Source organism: Columba livia, chromosome Z, assembly GCF_036013475.1.
Source record: "Columba livia isolate bColLiv1 breed racing homer chromosome Z, bColLiv1.pat.W.v2, whole genome shotgun sequence".
NCBI classification, from domain to species: Eukaryota; Metazoa; Chordata; class Aves; order Columbiformes; family Columbidae; genus Columba; species Columba livia.
The window spans coordinates 48,456,460-48,475,355 of record NC_088642.1 but is presented as its reverse complement, the minus strand read 5'-3'; the positions used below and the strand labels follow the sequence as shown (position 1 = coordinate 48,475,355).

The 18,896-nt window shown below is 37.1% G+C and overlaps 1 protein-coding gene across 1 annotated transcript in view; it reads right to left on the bottom strand.

Annotated features, from left to right (window-relative positions):
• The window catches only part of ROR2 (receptor tyrosine kinase like orphan receptor 2), a 149,352-nt gene that overhangs the window by 20,965 nt on the left and 109,491 nt on the right, over positions 1 to 18,896 (bottom strand). The window contains exons 3-4 of the mRNA XM_065045731.1: positions 13,507 to 13,794; positions 12,430 to 12,460 (exon numbers count right to left, since the gene is read on the bottom strand). Of these exons, the coding sequence (XP_064901803.1) occupies positions 12,430 to 12,460; positions 13,507 to 13,794 (319 nt within the window). The remainder of the gene's footprint in view (positions 1 to 12,429; positions 12,461 to 13,506; positions 13,795 to 18,896) is intronic.

The window sequence follows — 18,896 nt, the reverse complement described above, 5'->3', positions numbered from 1 at the left end:
GGTTTTTTTTTTTAAATCATTATTAATTAAAAACTGTTTCAGAACTAAGAATGTTTAAACTGACCATGCTGTTAAAAATGTGATCACTTATGAAAGTATCTGAAGATATGAAAAAATGAAAAAAACTGCACTAGTATATTTGTTATATTTTTTATTATTTTCTTTCTTTCTTTTTTTTTAAAACTCAACTAAGGTGGCTTTTCCATTTCAGCTAACACAGAGATTACACATCTGATAGCATCTTTGTAAAAGAGCCAGAAATTATCATAGCATCAGCTATGAACTGGTTATCTAATTGTATGTACATGTAAGTATTCATATTCAAAGTCTTTCACAAACATTTTTATTAAAACTACAGAAACATGAACTATTTATAGCCATACAATACTGGTGTCAGTTTCACAGTACTTTTTTCCAGTCTTAAGGAAAAATTAACACATTCCGTTTTTTCAGAAGGCCCCAGCATCAGCTAAATTACTTCTTTAAAAACATGTAAGCAGCAATACGAAATACTTGCTAGCTTCTCTGTTTCTTTTTATGGATATAATACAAACTACTTCTTCTAGGCAATGTTGCAGACAGTTACAGTTCGTGAATACTTCCCACTGTTAAGAAGCTGTTTCCATAGCTGCTCTTAACTTTGTAGAACTTAACTTGAGCTTAAATTTTCCACAGTCCACAGTTTTTAAACTTCAAAAGAAATGGTTCAGGTGTTTCAAAAAAGTGAGATCAGAGAAAATTACCATTTTTTCTCATCAGCGAAAAAAAAAAAAAAAAAAAGAATAACTAAACCAAAACCACTGCCAGAAAAGGGAGCAGCCATTTGATTATGATGCTATTGTCTCCCCTTGCTGTTGAGCACACACCTGAGACTTTCTGCAACATATCTTTTCCTGTTCCCATGAAACACTACCCAAATTTGTCCAGGTTATACGTCATTTACATCTTCATGTTCTCAGACCAGCCCACCAGAATGTAGCTGATACATTCTCCAGATAGCTTTCCAGACATGAATGAGAAAATAAAACTGCTTGGCACCCTTGTCAGGGCTAAAGCCTGAAGGTAACTGAGGCAGTGGTATGAGGAGTTTGCTGAGGATCCAGGACAGGGGCCATGGAAGTGGGAGGAAAAGGCAGATCGGGATGCATAAAGGGGCTACCACTAGAAGCGCAGATGTCCTCCAAAATCTGGAGCAAAGCCAAATATTTTTTATGTCTCACAACCTCTTTCTGGTGATAGTAAGTATGTGTCTCTTCTTCTGGGTTGGTCTGTACTGAAGACAGCCATCTGTTATTAGTGCTATCCACTTGTCGGATGGCTCCAGCGACTGAGGTCTGGGTGGTATGGCTAAGGAATCCAGAACTCACAAAATAATTCTGGTGTGTCATCATAATTCCACATAATAGGATTGTTGGTCTTCTCCAAATCAGGAAAATAAGCTTTTCCTGCACAGGAAATCCTGTGCCAGTTTCAATCAAAGCCTCTGCAGTTCTCAAGAACTAAAATAAACATGCACTCTTCTGCTTCAGCCACTGGAAGAGGGTAGAAATAAACAAACTCTGGCTTTGCAGCTAACCTTTGTTGAGGCTCAGGGCACAGCACCCTGAATCACCCAAAACTGCTAGGACTCCTGGGTATCCACCCAGCCCTCACGTAATCCCAAATGATCATTTCCCCTTAGTTTTCCTTTGGATTTAAAACCACTTACTGAATGTTTATCAAACTTCATTTCCAAATTTCAGGCAAAGCAAAATAGCTCACATTCCAAAGTCAGAGTAATAATTTATCTTTGGTTGCCACACACATGATGCTGTGCAAATGTTATTAGCTTGATAGGCTGTGAGAAGCAATTGTACCAGCACCACAGCTCTGTAAATTAATCTAATCAGGAACAACACTAATAAACTCTTCATGAGTCAATACATTTAGAAAACTTGTTTAGGAATCAAATGTTTCTCTGAGTTTAGCTTTTCAGTATTTAGTTCTTAATGCTTGGAAACTAAAATTCTGTATATGCTGATTTATCAATCAGTCTGAATGATCAAGAATTTAAAGGTACAGTGACCACCCACTGCACATTCTTGCTGGAGCACCCGAGTCTCAGATAAATTGATTTTGTATTACTTTTCTGCTTTTCTCTCTTCTCCTTAATCTAATGCTTAAATAATAAAAAATATGCAGCTAAAGTTCATAACCCACTGAGACTGCCTTTTCCACATTCACTACCAAAACCAGTATGAATGCACTGCCTTGCGGGTACCAACAATAAATGGAGAACATCACCACAGCAGTTCAGAGTCAAAAAGCAGCTACAGTTTAAGCTTTGCTAATACAGTGCACTCAGAAGAATGCCTTTAAGTTTCAGATTTCTGTTTAATTAAGCAGATCTTACAGTTAAGAATACACTTTTAAGTAACGTGGAAATTTTTATGGTTGGACTCAATTATCTTTTCCTACCTATATGATTCTATAATTTTATGTAATAAACTGTAATCTGTTACAGAAGAGAGTAAAAGACAGTCTGCGCTCCTTCTGTTGAAAGCATAGAAGATTCGTTCCTGTGTGAAAAAATATAGGGTGTTTCAAAAAGATGAACCCAATTTGAAATCACTATCTGTCTGCAACCACGAATCACCAATGAATGAAACTCTTACCACTTGAAAGCGCAGCGCACAGTTTCAAATGATTACCACTAGATGTGTACAAACAGCCCCTGGCCTCCGTCATTCGCAACACTGCTTTGAAATTGGGTCCATCTTTCTGAAACACCCTGCATTTTCTTGTACTGCTTGATACCGAGACAGGCTGTTTCTGTTTGGGGAATTGAGGTAACATTGCATGTAGTCCTTGGGGAGGTATACGGTGTGCTGGGTGAAGAACAGCAGGGTTCAAGCGTTCAGGGTTATAGCGAATGGGGCTACAATTGGCTGGTGGCCAGTCACCGGTAGTGTTCCTCAGAGATCAATTCCAGGACCAAAACTGGTCAGTATTTTTTTCAATGATCTGGAGGCAGGAGTTGGATGCATACTTGGTAAGTTTGCTGATGATACTTAACTGGGAGTTGCTGTTGACTGTCTTGAGGGACAAAAAGTGCTGTGTGCAGTTCTTGACCCCACAAACTAAGAAATACATGAAGGTACTTGAAAACATCCAGAAGAAGGCAACAAAGCTGGTGGAAGGGCCCTGTGCTGGTTTGACTGAAATTGACTTAATTTTCTTCATGCAGCTGGGAACTTTTTCATAGCTACCTCGGTCATTGTTTGGATTTAGTTCGAGAACAAGAGGATAACACCTAGGACAGAATCAATGTTTTTCCTCAAGTAACTTTCCAGTCTTTTTGAGAGAGAACAGTACGTAAGAGCTTACTGTTATCTCAGCCATTGTCTGGGATTCAAGGTCTTTCTGGGCTCTGTATCGGCAGGTGCAAGGTAGGTAGGAAGGGGGGCATGGATGGGTCAGACCTTGACTGACATCCAGATGGATCAGTGAGTATATTCCATGCCACTAGTGTCATGCTTGGCATTTAATGGGAGTTGGGTTTTCCAGCTCATGAGACCCATTTGGCCAGCTCCGCTCTGGTTGAGTTCCATTGAGGAGTTCCTTTAGTTTGGCCTTTCCCTGTTCCACTGTTTTGTAGTGGGGCTTCTGGGACTTTCTGCTTTTTTCTCCCCAAGATCAGGGTAGACCTCTCTTCCCAGGACTGGCTGCTCTGCACTGACAGAGTTCATGAGGAATTGCGTGAACATAACTTTTATTTTTATTTTATATGTATTAGTATTATATTAATATTAGTTTGTTATTTTATTTAAGTGTTTTTATCTGAACCCACAAGTTTCTCCCTTCCCTTTAGATTCCCTCCCATACTTGGGGACAGAGGAGTAGGGAGTAAGTGAGCGGCTATCGTGGTTTTGATTGCTGTCTGGCGTTAAACTATGACAGGCTGGAAGGCATGTCCTGTGAGGAGCAGCTGAGGACTTTGGGTTTGTCTATGTTGGAGAAAAGGAGGCTGCGGGGCAACCTCACTGCTCTCTACAGTTTCCTGGGGAGGGGATGTGGAGAGGGAGGTGCTGAGCTCCTATCCCTGCGATACAGCGACAGGACATGTGGCAATGGTTCAAAGCTGTGTCAGGGAAGGTTCAGACTTGACATTCAGAAGCATTTCTTCTCCAAGAGTGTAGTGTGACACTGGAACAGGCTCCCTAGAGAGGTGGTCAATGCCCCAACCTGCCAGTGCCTTGAAAGGAGGCATTTGGACAGTGCCCTTCATAGTATGGTTTAACTTTAGGCCATCCTAAACAGTCAGGCAGTTGGAATAGGAGATCACTGTAGGTCCCTTCCAACTGGAACTATTCTGTTCTATTATGCTATGCTATGCTATGCTATGCTATGCTATGCTACGCTATGCTAATTCTATTCTATTCTATTCTATTCTATTCTATTCTATTCTATTCTATTCTATTCTATTCTATTCTATTCTATTCTATTCTATTCTATTCTATTCTACTATTACTTTACCCCTCTACTTGTTGTTTTGCAATCTGGAACTACTTTATTGGTATTAGGCAGGTGGAAAAAAGACGAGTTTTTTCCAAGTTAATTTTGCAAAACTGCGTCAGATGAGAGTATCAGGATTTCTACATGAAAGTCAGCCTGCTGTGAGTGTCCTGCTGAACTGAAGAGACTGATTTTCCAAATCGAAGGAAAGTACGGTGAGGCAGGGGTAAACATGCTCTCTGGCCTGCAAACTGAACTGTTTGAAAAACTTGGGGGTGTGAGGGGGAGTATGTGTGCACACATATGTATAAAAGCAAAGCTTTTGTGATATATCAAATATTGTTTGTGCCCCACCTGAAGTAAACCTGTGCCTCTTTGGTTTTATTTTCAGATTGAAAAAAATGAGAATTGAGACCCCTATGATTGATCTTTTTGAGAAGCATAGAGAGTGCTGATGAGATGTGCTTCTTGCAACTTTATTTTTATAGTATTATGTGAAATACTTCAGATTTTAGACTTAACAGAGCAGTACTAATTTAAAAGAGCAGATTTCCTTAGTACACTTTCTTTCTACCTTTTTTTAAAAAACAATCGCTTCTGTCATTCTTAATAGTATTTAGTTTTACATGGAAATGTTCAAATTTTACCAGATTGTACCATCTGTTTCACCTTAAGTACACTAAATTAGTTATATCTATAGTTTGTTTGTCTCTTTCAGACTGAAATGGAGAACAAAATAATGTAAGAGCAGGCAAAAATTAACCAAAAGCCATAAAAATTGAAAGAGTGATTTATGGTGTGGTGTTACAACATTAGCCCATTTTGTTAAATTACCTACTTGTCATTAGAATAGTGTTCCTTTATCTTTGTGCTTAACTACAACATTCACCCTTTCCTTGTATGCACTTAGAGGCTATTCAGCATCCTAAGGAAATCGAATTAAACTCAATGTGGCAACAAATGCTGACAGGAAGTCTCACGGACATACAACTATCCTTTTGTAGGACATACAATAAATACTTTGAAAGCCATTTAGGCTACTGAAGGAAGGGGAGGGAGAGAAGGAGGATGTAAAATCAAAACCAACTAAAGATCACTGGCTATATCAGTTATGTCCAACAGCTGCAGTAGCTACTTGCCAAAAGCCCAAGGGCCATTACTACTTTGAATATCAATTTACATATATCCTTAAACAGATTAACAAATGTCTTATTTGGCTTGCAGCTTCTTTGGTAGTTTAATACAAATTGTTTGTCTGAGCTGCCCATTCCTAAGCACCTGCTGCTGATCTGGAATTTACTGGAAGAGGGCATGTTGGAGACATATATTTACAAAGTCAGAGCTGTATTTGGCTCTTTGCCATATACTGCACATCTCAGAGTTGCACCTTACAGCTTGCCTGCAGGCTATCAAAAACCTAACCACTATTTTGCAAGGTAGGAAGCAGGCTTTCCCAGCACATGGGCTGTGGGTAAATTCTCCCATTCAGAAACCATCAACTTCCTTTAATATCCACCTATAAGCTAAATTTCTGTATTTTGGAAAGCAGAACTCTTAAGAAAGGAAGTGTTCGTGTGCTTCAGTGTACTGCATGCTGTAGGTCCATACATAAATGCAAGGCAGTAAGCATTACAGTCATTACGCTGCTTGATCCAACCCACTTTAAAGTATCTTGCAAGATTTTCCCCAGATAACACGTTGCAGGAATAAAGACACTTGTGTCTACTCTGAGATGCTATACGCATTAGTTTAAATACACATCTGGGTTTCAAAATTAGCCAATTTTGTAAGCACATATTGAATTTCTACTGCTATCACTAAATAATATAAAATGCATTAGATTGTTCATTATTTATTTACTAGTAATTAGAAAATATTTAAGTGGAAGATTAAAGCTGAAGAAATAACGTAGTGTGGCAAGAAACTGGGATCTGGCATGATGCAAAGCAACCGGAACCAGTACTCCCACTGCTCTTTTAACTCTGCCTTGACTTACACATATTCTGGATTTTTCATGAGAAGAATTACATGTTTTGAAACACCAAAGTAGTATTAGGATAAAAATTCTGCAGTTTCCATTACAAGACAGACGGTTACCACCTTCTGAGTGTACTCTACAGCTCTGGACAGACCAGAGTATAATTTTCAGTAATATATTATTTGTGACACGGTATACTTATGAGTCCTACTAGGTTGTATCCCACATAGGTAGAGTAAAAACAATCACTGTGCTGAAAAATTCCACTCTAAAACAGATAAGAGGAAAAAGGGCATGTAAAAGTTTTAGTGCAGTTTTGGTTTCAGTTCCCGCTTTCCTCTAAAAATTTCCTGTCTCAGCCTGAGTGACTGTGAAAGGACATTTAAACCAATGGATTTAGAAGCAGATTTGAGACTCTGGATCAAAATTCCCTGAAATAAGCCTCAGCCCCACACCAGAGTAAAATACAGCCCCCCCACACACACTTTGAAAGAAAAAAAGAAACTGACACCCAGGGTCTAGGAGGGAATTTCAGCACATTCTAGCCAGATCTTCAAATTCGATTGTCAGGGAGCCAGGAAATCTGCCAAGGCAAACACATGCTGCTTAATGTAGACCAGCCCAAGAAAATCTGTGCCTCAATTCATCATTCATAAAATAGGAATAATATTCCATGCTTTATGGGGAGACAATGTACCCTAAACACTCTGAAGTGATCCGATCCCATAATAGAGGAAGGCAAAATTCCCATGATTGACCACTTCCATTTGTGTACACAACACGGAGAGACAAAGGTTAAACAACTTGCTGCAATCACACACGGCGACAGGAGCACAGCCAGAAATTGAATCCAGACCTCTAAAATTACAGTCCAGTGTTTTAATCACAAAATCCTTCTTCTTCCTTGATTAAAACAGGAAACCAGAACACAAAGTATGCACTTATTCTTTAACTTCAACATGTTACCACAAATATCTTAGAAAAACATATATGCTTCAAATATGGTTATCTCAGCCAAAGTGTGTATTTTGATGAAACAAAAGGTGTGCGTGTCATTCTGTAGGAGACCCATCATTTGAACACCTGGTCCTCAGGGCCCTGAATAAACAGTGTAACTTCTGACTTGAGACAACCTTTTATTGGTTACAAAAACATCTGTTTATGTGAATTTTAAAATAACTTTGTATAATTTACAATATTTAAGATGTTGTTATCAGTGGCTGAACTGGACTGAGACTAAAGTATATTCATCACGCCACTCGAGGAAAAGAGAAACATACAAGTGGTGCTACTGTGTGATGGTAAGGAAAGTATTCTTGCTTTTTAACATGATGTTGGGTACCTTTGGTTTGCCAGACAGATCCAGCTTACAAAACTATTTGCCCCCATAGTTACTGCCTTTTACCTGGAAGACCCCAGCCATGGGCAGGGAGGCAGCCTCAGGGTGATATGCTCTGATGAGTCACTCCACTCTCTTTCTCAAATCCCCATATTCCCTTTTCCACCTCATGATTACGTGGAGATCGGTCACATGATGAAAACATACTTGCCCCACCATAATGAGTGCCTGACAGGTGATGCAGAAGGTCCCCTTTGGGATCACAGAAGAGATGTGCTTTCACTATATAATAAAAGCTATGGGATGTGCAGACCCACCGAGAATAAATGGCCTGCCCCAGCCTCAGGGTTCATCACCAGTTTCAACTCAGATGTGTTACTAGTTTTTAAAGACATTCTGTTTTCCATTGTTTGAAAGAACTGTTCTTTTCTCGACTACAATAGCTTAATCACTTTTTACTTCAATGGGCTGAATATTAACATTTTTACTGTTGCCCCAAATTATCTGAAGAAAATAAGGCATGAGAGCATACAAATTTATCCTGAATGACTAATACCTCAAAAATTCCTCCCCAAAGTAATGACAATTTCTACATGATGATGGTGTTCCTTCCCATTTCTCTTTCCAAGGGTCCAGCATACAGGCATCTGTGACTGCAAACTCAGAAGTGGTCTTAGTCAGAGTTTGATAAAACAGGGACTTCTCAAAGTTACTTAGAAAGCCCAGTGTCCCTGCACAGAGCTCTGGAAGAAGACGTTCCCCTCCTGGCATCCTGAGGAGAGTGCAGAAAGGTCATGCAGGGAAAAGTGCAGCACTGGCAACAGAGCCAGTTCTGTTTACTGACACTTGGCAAGGGATGAGTTTATATAATAGCTACTTCTCTCTGCCTGTACTCTGTTGTGCCTTCCTCACTTCTGCTAAAGCCCCATCACATTTTCCAGAAGCCCTTAGAGCCAACAGTATGTCAGATATCTTCCATCCCAGATTCCCTTCAAAGTGGCACCACTGGAGTCAGTCTTAATGAGAAATCCAAACAGCTTCAAAACAGGAATTTGCCCAATGGGTAAAATTCAATCTAATTCAATTCAAGAGAGAAATACATTAAACTAGATAACACGTAGTCTTTTAGACTGATGTTATCTTATAAGAGCAACACCTCTAGAAAGAAAGGCAACTCTGTCTGTCCTTCTGCTTTTAGATTCAAAGAGATTAACTTCCATTACTTAACTTTAAATCGTGCTAAAAAACCATTTGCCAGTGTTTGCTACCCTTTTATTTTATTTCCACACACTTGTACCTTTCTGAATAGATACGATATCTCTCTTCAGAAGGGCAAAAGCTATTAATGTTAAAGATACAAAAGGTAATAGCATTATGCAGCAAGAGAAAGGATTCAACCTTCTGGCTTGTCCTCTAGTAAACAGTCCTCTAGCAGCACAGTTCTTCGGACAGCAAAGGCTGGTCAGAGACTAGCTTTCTAAATGTGTTTTTATTGTATTTCCTTCATAAATTTATATTTACTAGTTATTAATACTTAAAATAATTTTAATACTTTTGATAAATAGGCTAATTTGGATAAATCGTATTTTTCCATTTCTACAGAAAAATCCCTAGAAAGTTTTACATATATGAACCTTCACACAAAATAAAGACCCCTCCATCCTCTTAAAAAAATCCACACTGTTTTAAGCCTATTTATTTGGCTGAAAATCTTTACTTTTAGATTTTTATGGAAATGTCTCAACTTCACAACCTGAAGGTCAGGGCCCTTTTTTGCACTGACAAGTCTGACTGCATAATGAACATTTGATCTCTGTCAATCTTTAATTTTAGGTGGTTTCTAGAAATCCACAGCAGAACACAGGGACTGCATAAAAATACCTTGCTAGATGGTATCTACATAGGTAATGTTTTTTATCCCTTAATAATTCATTAGATATAGTTTTAAACCAACTTACAACAGTTTTAGGTTTCAGCGCTTCCACTGAAGCATGTCTTTTTGAAAGCATTAACACTATGAGAAAGAGCTCTTGGGTGGCTCAACCTGAGACTGTGCTCTGCAGCCAGCAAACAGAAAGAGCCCTTTGTTCCATGCAGGCTCCTTCCAAGCAGTTAGGTATTTCTTCCACCTTTTTCCCCTTTCCTCTTTTCTGGCTTAGAAATTGACCTACACAATTTCATACAATATATTCGATAGAAAAAAAATCATAAACAGTTTCTGAAAAGAAAAAAATTATATTACTGAATTATGGCATTTTATTCAAAGGACTAGGTAGGAGGATTGGAGCAGAGGAACATGGGAAAAAATGTGAGGAAGGAGAAGGAGAAGGAGAAGGAGAAGGAGAAGGAGAAGGAGAAGGAGAAGGAGAAGGAGAAGGAGAAGGAGAAGGAGAAGGAGAAGGAGAAGGAGAAGGAGAAGGAGAAGGAGAAGGAGAAGGAGAAGGAGAAGGAGAAGGAGAAGGAGAAGGAGAAGGAGAAGGAGAAGGAGAAGGAGAAGGAGGAGGGAGGAAAAAAAAGAAGTATCAAAAGGAAGAATACGAACTTTGGAAAGGTGAGCAAAACCTGACTAAATAGTAAAAAGAAAAAAATTGAAACAGGAGCAAGCACGCAGTGAGGCAAGTATCTGTAATCCCTGAAAGCTCCTGGACCTCATAAGTCCCTCATGACTTCTCTCTAGACCTTTGATCTGGGCTTCTTTTTCTCAATTTTTGGCTTTCTCTTCAGTCTAGTGGATATAAAAAACCACAACCCCACAACCAAAAAACAACAACAAAACCTACCAGAAGCATACTCTTCACCTTTTAATGGTGAATGATGAAAGAATGATCATACACTACTGCTTCCAGATCCACCACTGATACCATTGGTACAAGACAAATTTAGAGGCCTCAAAATCCAAATTACAGGATTCTTATATTTTGGTTGTTTCTTTCCTTATTTTAACTTAAAAGTGCAAAATCAGCAATGCTTGAATAGCCAACATTCAAAACCTAGGTCAAGCCAGAATCAAAGATGTCTGAGGAACCTTAATTCACTTCCACTTTGAGAGGGCATGTAATTAAGAAATATGTGTCATGGTATTTTTTTTTTTTTTTTCACTTTATCAGTTGGATTTTTTTATGTTGATATTGGTAAAATATTAAGAAGTTAATGCTCAGTACAGGATAAGAGTTTGTGAAATACTGGAGAAATCAAAAGATATAATATTAATTATTTACTCAACATCAAAAAGTGAATCAATGTAAAACCTGGTTCCCAGGTTTTCACCTTGTGCTTAGAGCTTGCTACTCTTCAGCTGCTTTTAAGACCTGTTCTTTGATATTCAGTTCAGTTCTTCACCATGTGTATTTCAATTTGCTATCTGTTGTACCAGTCTCTGCCTTCTGATCACACAAAAGATCAGACAGATTCCTGGTATCTCAATGTTTTTTCTCCTTCATAGAACAGGTGCATTAAAGTTTTCTAAAGTACTGTAAGATCTGAAGTAGGATTTCAGTGGTTACAAAAATTATTATATTTTATGTACTCTGTTATGAACACCTGTTTTTAATCTTCAATAGTTAGCAATCGGTTTTAAGAAAAACAGGAAAACTTGTTAAATCCCTATAATGTTGAAATCCTTCAAATTCATTTACACTTTCTATGTATAAAAAATACAATAATGTGTACCATGTGGTATTGTTTTTATATATGTAAGATGACTGAGTGTGATACATGCAAGATGGATGTATTAGGGGCCCACCCACTACAGTTATTTAAGGTACTTCCAACTCAAGCCATTGGGAGTTCAGCAATCACTAATGTACCTCTGAAAAGCATCCACGTGTCTGTACAGATTTGCTTTCACTCTTATTTGTAATTAGTACATCACTGACACTAATTTTATGCCACTATCACATAAAAAGGCCTCAGACTGCATTTCTCTCTGCATTAATTGATCGACTGCAGAATCTATTTCAATAAATTATACAATATGCAGTATTTAAATTAATTGATCGACTGCAGAATCTATTTCAATAAATTATACAATATGCAGTATTTAAATTAAAACTAACACATAAAGCAACAATGATGAAATAGAACAGATCTATTTTCATCCTTATGACTGGATCAGCAAGTGACCCCAGGCAGCTAACAAAAATCACCAAATGTCACCAAAATTACACTAACAAACACAGGTTTTACCTAGCTTCTCAGAGACAGGATTATAATCCTGTTTTATCTGACTTTTCACTTTATAATAACATAACCTCAGTAAATTTACAACCACAGCAACCTAAGTATTTTACCCATTCATTTTTAACCACTCTTCCAGCCCATACTTGCACTGTAAACAATTACTGTTCAAACATCATGACTTTGTGGTATTTTGCTTGTCTAAAATATGAAATAAGCAAGCAGAAGTTGCTCAAGAAAATCTGATCAAACCCAAACCCACTGTAACACAATGCTATCCCTGTCTGAAAAAGCTTCAACCATTCTGTGAGTTTTCGATCAAATTAGGTATTTTTAGCAAGCACACTGTGGTTGCAGGCAGTGTTTACTGAGTTTATTAACTAAACTCTTACAGAACAAAATTGGTCAGAGTATATTAAGTAATTTTCCAAAAAGTACTTACTGAAGATTGTGATTTGGGCTGTTTGTTGGACCTGTAAACATAAAACAAACAAACATTGCTGGCAAGTTTGGCTTAAGGACAACAGAACGAAAAAGTCAATAACAATCCAAAGGAAACTGTCTCTTTAAGGAAGGTCTGTCTCAAGATTCAAATACAACCCTCTGCGTTCCTGCACATAATTATCTATTGCTATTTTCAAAGCCACAAATAAAAGTCATATGAATTTTCTGTCTGCTCAGGCATCAACTTGAGTGGACGTAATTTTTGTTAGAAAATATCTCCCCCCATAAAAACATGGGCTGTTAAAAAGACAGTGTGTTATCTTTGCACATCATTTACCTCCTAATAAGCCCCAACTGAGCTCTACTATCAGAGTTTATGGCTCTTAACCTTTGTCCCGGTGGGAACAAGGTCCAGTACCCAGCATTTAATGAATCACTACAAACTTAACTGTGGAGTTAGCTATTTCATTACAGAATTAAAACAAATTTTAGGAAAATGTCTGTAGAATTTTCCCCCACTGCTTCAGAAGCCAACAAAATAAAAGTTTGCCTGCTAGGCTGGATAATCAAATGTCCCAAATGCAAAAAAGTACTTATTAAAAGATGTGGGGTATCTTTAGCTGTCAAAGTGCAGAATTTGAGGGCAGGCTTCACACAGCAGTACAGACATTTCACAATGATGGGCCCATAATGATGAAGATCACGTAAAAAATGGCTTCTCTGTTTTCTTTTCAGTTTTTTTTACATACTGAGTTAAGCAGTAGAGCAAAAACTTAAGGCAATTAAATGTTACCTTTTTGTACTTTATACTAGCATTTCTTTAAAATTTTTTCTTCCCTATGTATTTTCAGACCTTTCCATCTGTAGTTATTTTCTCTTATTATCAGTAAGCGGGTATGAAGTTCAACCAAAAAGTTCTGCACTGGGAGAGAGGCCCCAGGCAATGGCTTTATTTGTTTCCTTTCATGTTGAGAATTCTTCTCAAAACACCAAATTCACTTCTCATCATCAGTTTGTGAAAACTAATACCTAGTCTTAAAAGCAGTCAGAGTAATCAAAAAAGCCAAGAACTCACCAAGCCTTACAAACAACACTCCCGTTGCAGTTATTGTCTTCATTCCATTCGAAGCCACACACTGGTAGTATCCTGTGTCCGTAGTATCCAGATCCTGGATTCTCAGACGTGAACCATAATCTGTTTTTCTGATGATGATCCGTCGTGGCTCCTGAACCACTGGAGCATCATTTTTGAGCCATCTGACATTTGGAGATGGATTTCCTGCCACCTTGCAGTGGAGGATTGCTGTTTGACCCTGGACTACAGTGATATTGTTTACTGGTTCCAAAAAGGTCAGGAAGTAACCTAAGAGGGTGAAAGGTCAGAAAAGATCAAACTTCACTTGGGTTGCAATAAAAGGGTGCCCAAAGGCGCATTTTTAAGAGAGAATCTTGGAAATGGTTTCACTTTTCTTTCAAGCATATACTAAAAAAGAAATGCAATTCACTGTCCTGGGGACACCATAACATCACATTCCAATTTGTCTGTCATGGACACCATAACATCACACTCCAATTTGTCTTTCACGATTGACTTCATGTTTGTCTGCAGGTAGGTATGCAGAGTAGAAGGTCAAGCATGAATTAATACCACTAAAATCCTAACTCCCTTTGTGGACACCTAATCTCAAGCAATAATTACCTTTTCTGGTTAGTTTCTGTATCTCTTGGGAAATGGTTAGCACTATAATAGAAAAATACAACCTTATTCCATAAAAGAGTAATCCTAGTTGCAACCATATTAGAATATTACTATAATTTTATCACTTAATCTTCTTACATGGTCATATATTTGCTCTCTATATAATCTATATTACTCTTAAGATGAGTCTAATTTAGATAGGCTTAACTTACAATTGAATTGAAAAGATGGTAAGTCTCACACTCAATCTAAAGAAAGGACGTCTGAACTTCTGAAGTAACCTGTGATACAGAGGGCACTTTTAAAGCTATTACAGGCTGTTGGTTTTTTACATTGAGTCTTAAAATGGTGCTAAATTGGACAGAGAAATATCTGTATGGATATTGAGTTACCGGGTTTCATAGGTTTCATTTCATAAATGGAAACTAAATGCACTAATTTGCAGTTTGTTGAAAGCAAAGGGCTTGTCAAGAAGCACATATGCTGTACTGGTGATCTCAAGTGATTTAAAAAAAATAAATAATTGATGGAAGAACACTGTAAAAACCTGGACAACCAAAACTTTTGTAGGCTATTATTTTTAAACTTAATTTGGTGTTACGAGTCCTGCAACTACACACATCACAAGTCAAAAGCTTGAAAGCATGTAATTTCACTGAAATAATGACGTCATTGTCGAAACAAGTAAGAAATGTATCTAGCTGTGATGTGTTTGTTGAGATGAATGTATACCATAGAGCATCAGTAATACTTCATATTACATTACATTTTTATGTTAGCTGGCTCTAAAAATTAGATAACTTTGAAGGATGTCTACATGTGCCATTTCCTATAAGTTAAATTATTTTACAGTTGTTTAATTAGGAAATAGCATATTACTGTGCAGGAATCTAACACCAGTAATGCAGTGGTCAACATTCACAGTCTAATTGCTGAAATACCTTAAGAAAATTGATGCTCTGCTTTGATTTATGTTTGACATGACCATGAAAGTCAGTTCCTCTGTAATGGCTAGGTATAGCACTGGAGAGGGAAGCAGAATATAATGAATTTGTAAAGCTAGATTTTGCTGTAATACTGGGTTTTCTTGAGTATCCCCATTGTTCTCTACCATTTGCCTTTCAGAAGAAATCCTGCTTTAATGAGCAATATGAAAATACAACGCAGGCAAGTGTGAATTTAGTACATCACTAAACAGAAAATGAAGTAAACCCAAACACATATCATCTTCACATGACTTTGCAAACTTACAGGACAATTGTTTTGTCATCCTTTTTCCTCAGAAAATAAAAAATTACTCAGTATGTAATTTTACATTAGCTTTCCCTATTGTTAGCCTACTAATTTTAAGTAGACTCTAAAATATTTTGAAAGAACACAAAAATGTTTATTTTCAACCACCTAATAAAAAAGAGAAAAAGAATATGAATGCCTTCTGCAAGGTCATGACACAACAATATAATTTCTTGTGGTTTCTAGTTACATGTCATAGCTGCAGAATTAGAATTACTAGAATCACATTCTGGCAGGAACAGAAAAATAGCAAGTTATCTTGTTGATGTAGAGAATAGAAGTAATTGATTAAAACTATTACTTAAGCCAACATCTTATATATATAAGCATTTCTAGCAGCAAGATAGCAGGCATGATCAATCCAACTGCAAATTATTACAGAAAAGAAATTTTCCTGGCTACTTCACTCTTAGGTCATTATTTAGGGAGTACCACAACTTATTTCGCTACTTTTTCATAATCTGTATGTAGTTTATTCTCACCAGCACCATCAAGGCAGAGTGTCAAGAAGAGAAGAAGTTAGTTAAATTTATTTGGAATATGTTCAAAAAAGAGTTGTCATACTCAATAATACCACTCAAGTCTGAAAAATCCATTTATTAAAAGAAGTGGAAAAGCTGAAAAATGCTTCTCATCGTAGAAAAACAACCGGGGCATTCAGGAAGTGCAAGAACATCCAGTCATGGTAATGTTGAGCTGCTGCATGGAAGAGGAGTGGACCCTCAATGTGTGGCCATGCAAGCACCAACTCCAGGAATAGTTCTGGCAAGATACAGATTGCTAGATTGGATCGCTAGGTTGGATCACATTATCTTTTTTGAGGTCACTCCCAACCTGGTCTGTTCTGTGGTTCTGCAGGTCTATGATTTAGCAATTGTGGGTGCGACCTGAATGTGCTCATGCAAGGGAGGCAAAGGAGACCGCTTATGGTCTGTTTGAAGTTGGGCCACTTCCAGCATGGAGCCAGCACAGAAGTACAATAATCTGGCTGAGAGATGCTTCTGATTCCTAAGAAGTGAAAGAGGTAGAAAAGATGCTTTCTGTAAAGGTAGGGACAATTCAAGCGCTGTCTTCTACATCTTCGATATTCTTTTTGTTCTCAACACAGAAGTATATGAAAGGTATACATTGTTCTTGTGCCATTTGCCAGCTTTTGTGCCACTGATCAGCTTGCAGCTTGCTCGAACACCACTCTTTCACTTTTCCCGATTTAAAACAAGCAGAGTTGAGTCTTCATTTCAGGTTGGTCATGAATATTACATTCAAACAAATTTGGACGAAATAGATACAAAATTTACTTATGAGGACCAACAAATGTTATTAACTCAAGTCTAAATCCATATGAGACCTTTCTGTTTTACCAATTAAACCAGAGTTACTGTAGGAAATAATTTAGTCCATAGCTTTTAAGCAATTGGAAATATTTCATATGAATTTATAAATCATTGTATTAATAACTAGAACAAAACTATTACCACCAAAAGCAAGCCAAAGATTTATGGATTAATTCAGACCCAGTGTGATTAGATACATTTCCCCTGAAGTCAGTATAACTGAAGCCATTTCCTGTAGGTCAGAATTTGGCCTCAGTTCATTACTTCTCCTGCCAATTTTACAAGCGTTTTCTGCAGTGTTTTATATTACGCTGTTACTACAAATCAAGTAATAAATATCCTAGCCTACTGAACTTTGAAGCACTTGTGTTTATTCAAAGTTCTGCAGAGCAGATTAGGAGTAGTACAAGTCACTGCCTATCCTCTGCCTCTATCTGTACCCTGAAGTGCACACTCTCTATTTGACACTCTCTAGTGTCATTTCCTCTTTGAGAAATGATGCTGAAGTCTGGTGGTTATATACTTACTGAATCCTAAGTAACTGTATGACTGAGAGGGCAACCATTTGTTGTGCTGCTCTGTTATTTCGTGTCCACTTCAGATAACCCATAATTGCAAATCTTTCAAACAAAGTGGAAAACTTAACCAACCATGTTCTTAAGAATGCATCCCTTGTTTAATTTCTGTGCTGATAACCAGCAGTTTCTTTTTGTGATGCACATCATACCACAAACACTGTGTGGCTGCCAGTTTGATGTAATGGTTTTAGGAAAAAAACCAACTGTTTCCCAGGATAAACTGGGACCTCAACTTTTTTTTTTTCCCCAATGTAATTCTCTTTCTCTCTTAATAAATATTCAACTGGACAGGTAGGGAGGAAAATGAAATATGAAATTACTGGAACTTGTATTTAACTTGTGTATTATATTTCGTGTTACGCGTCAGTCAACTAGTATTTTTCAAAATTGGAACAGATTTGTTAATCTGTTTTAATACTGACATAGCTTTGAAATAAAGAATAAATACTCTCTACAAAATATTTGGGGCTTGTTCTCCATCAGCAGCATTGCTAAACTTGTAAATCTCATATTATAAACAATTATATTTCATTTGGCATATGGTTATCAAATAGAATTTTTAAAAAATTGAGTACAATGGGCAGCAATGTTCTGTTTTACACAAAGAGTGTTGTTATATACTATTTTCTATACTCTGGCTTGGTTCCAAGAGTCATTGAAATGAAGGAAAATGCTTCCTTTGCCTTCAGTGGTCTTTAGCTTGGCCTAAAGTACTTCAAAGGGAAAAGCTATCCTCTTGATATTTCTGCATTTGCTGTAGGCAAAGAGGCTCTACATTATTTTATCTTTTATGATTTTTCTAACATAGTGTACAATGAATACTAATATTTATTTTGCTTGAACAGAGTAAAAACTGTTCTGTCAAGAAGCTATGATAGGATAATACAACTAAATCTATTATACTAAACTAAACTAAAACTATTATACTCTATAAACCCTATAAATAAAATAGGTTAGGGAAATGACTGACATGAATTCTGGCAAAACTCATTTCATGTTTTGAAATGCTTTTGTTAGGTTGCCAGCACTTCATATTTTTAAATTGAATAAATTTGGTATCAATGTATCAAACAGAATCCCGCAGCAAATCAAAATTAAGATGACAGATCTATTTTGCGTGTTTTGGCAAGAATATAAAAATAAACTTTTCCTGCATGTGTCAAATCATTGTCAAGATATTCACAAGAATAAATACTAAGCTAAAAACATAAAGGGTGCAACTATCACTGAGACCTCCCATGCATATTGGTTTTGTTTGTTTTATTTATGTTATTCTGGCACTTACATGTCCATATTATTGGCTCAAACTATATGTGCTATGCTTGTCATAAATACAATACAAAATGATTGCTCTGCTTCTGTTATTTTAAGAACTTAGCTTTGATGTTGAAATTCATCCTAAAAAGAAAAAGAAAAAAAAAAAACACACTAAAACAAAAAACTTTTCCATTTACTTTAGATCAAGTTAATTATGGCTTAGCTGTTTTCAACTCAAGTTTTAGTTTCTATTTATTTGTTGTTGTTGCTCCTTTTTCCCTATATGATTTTTTAAATAATTATG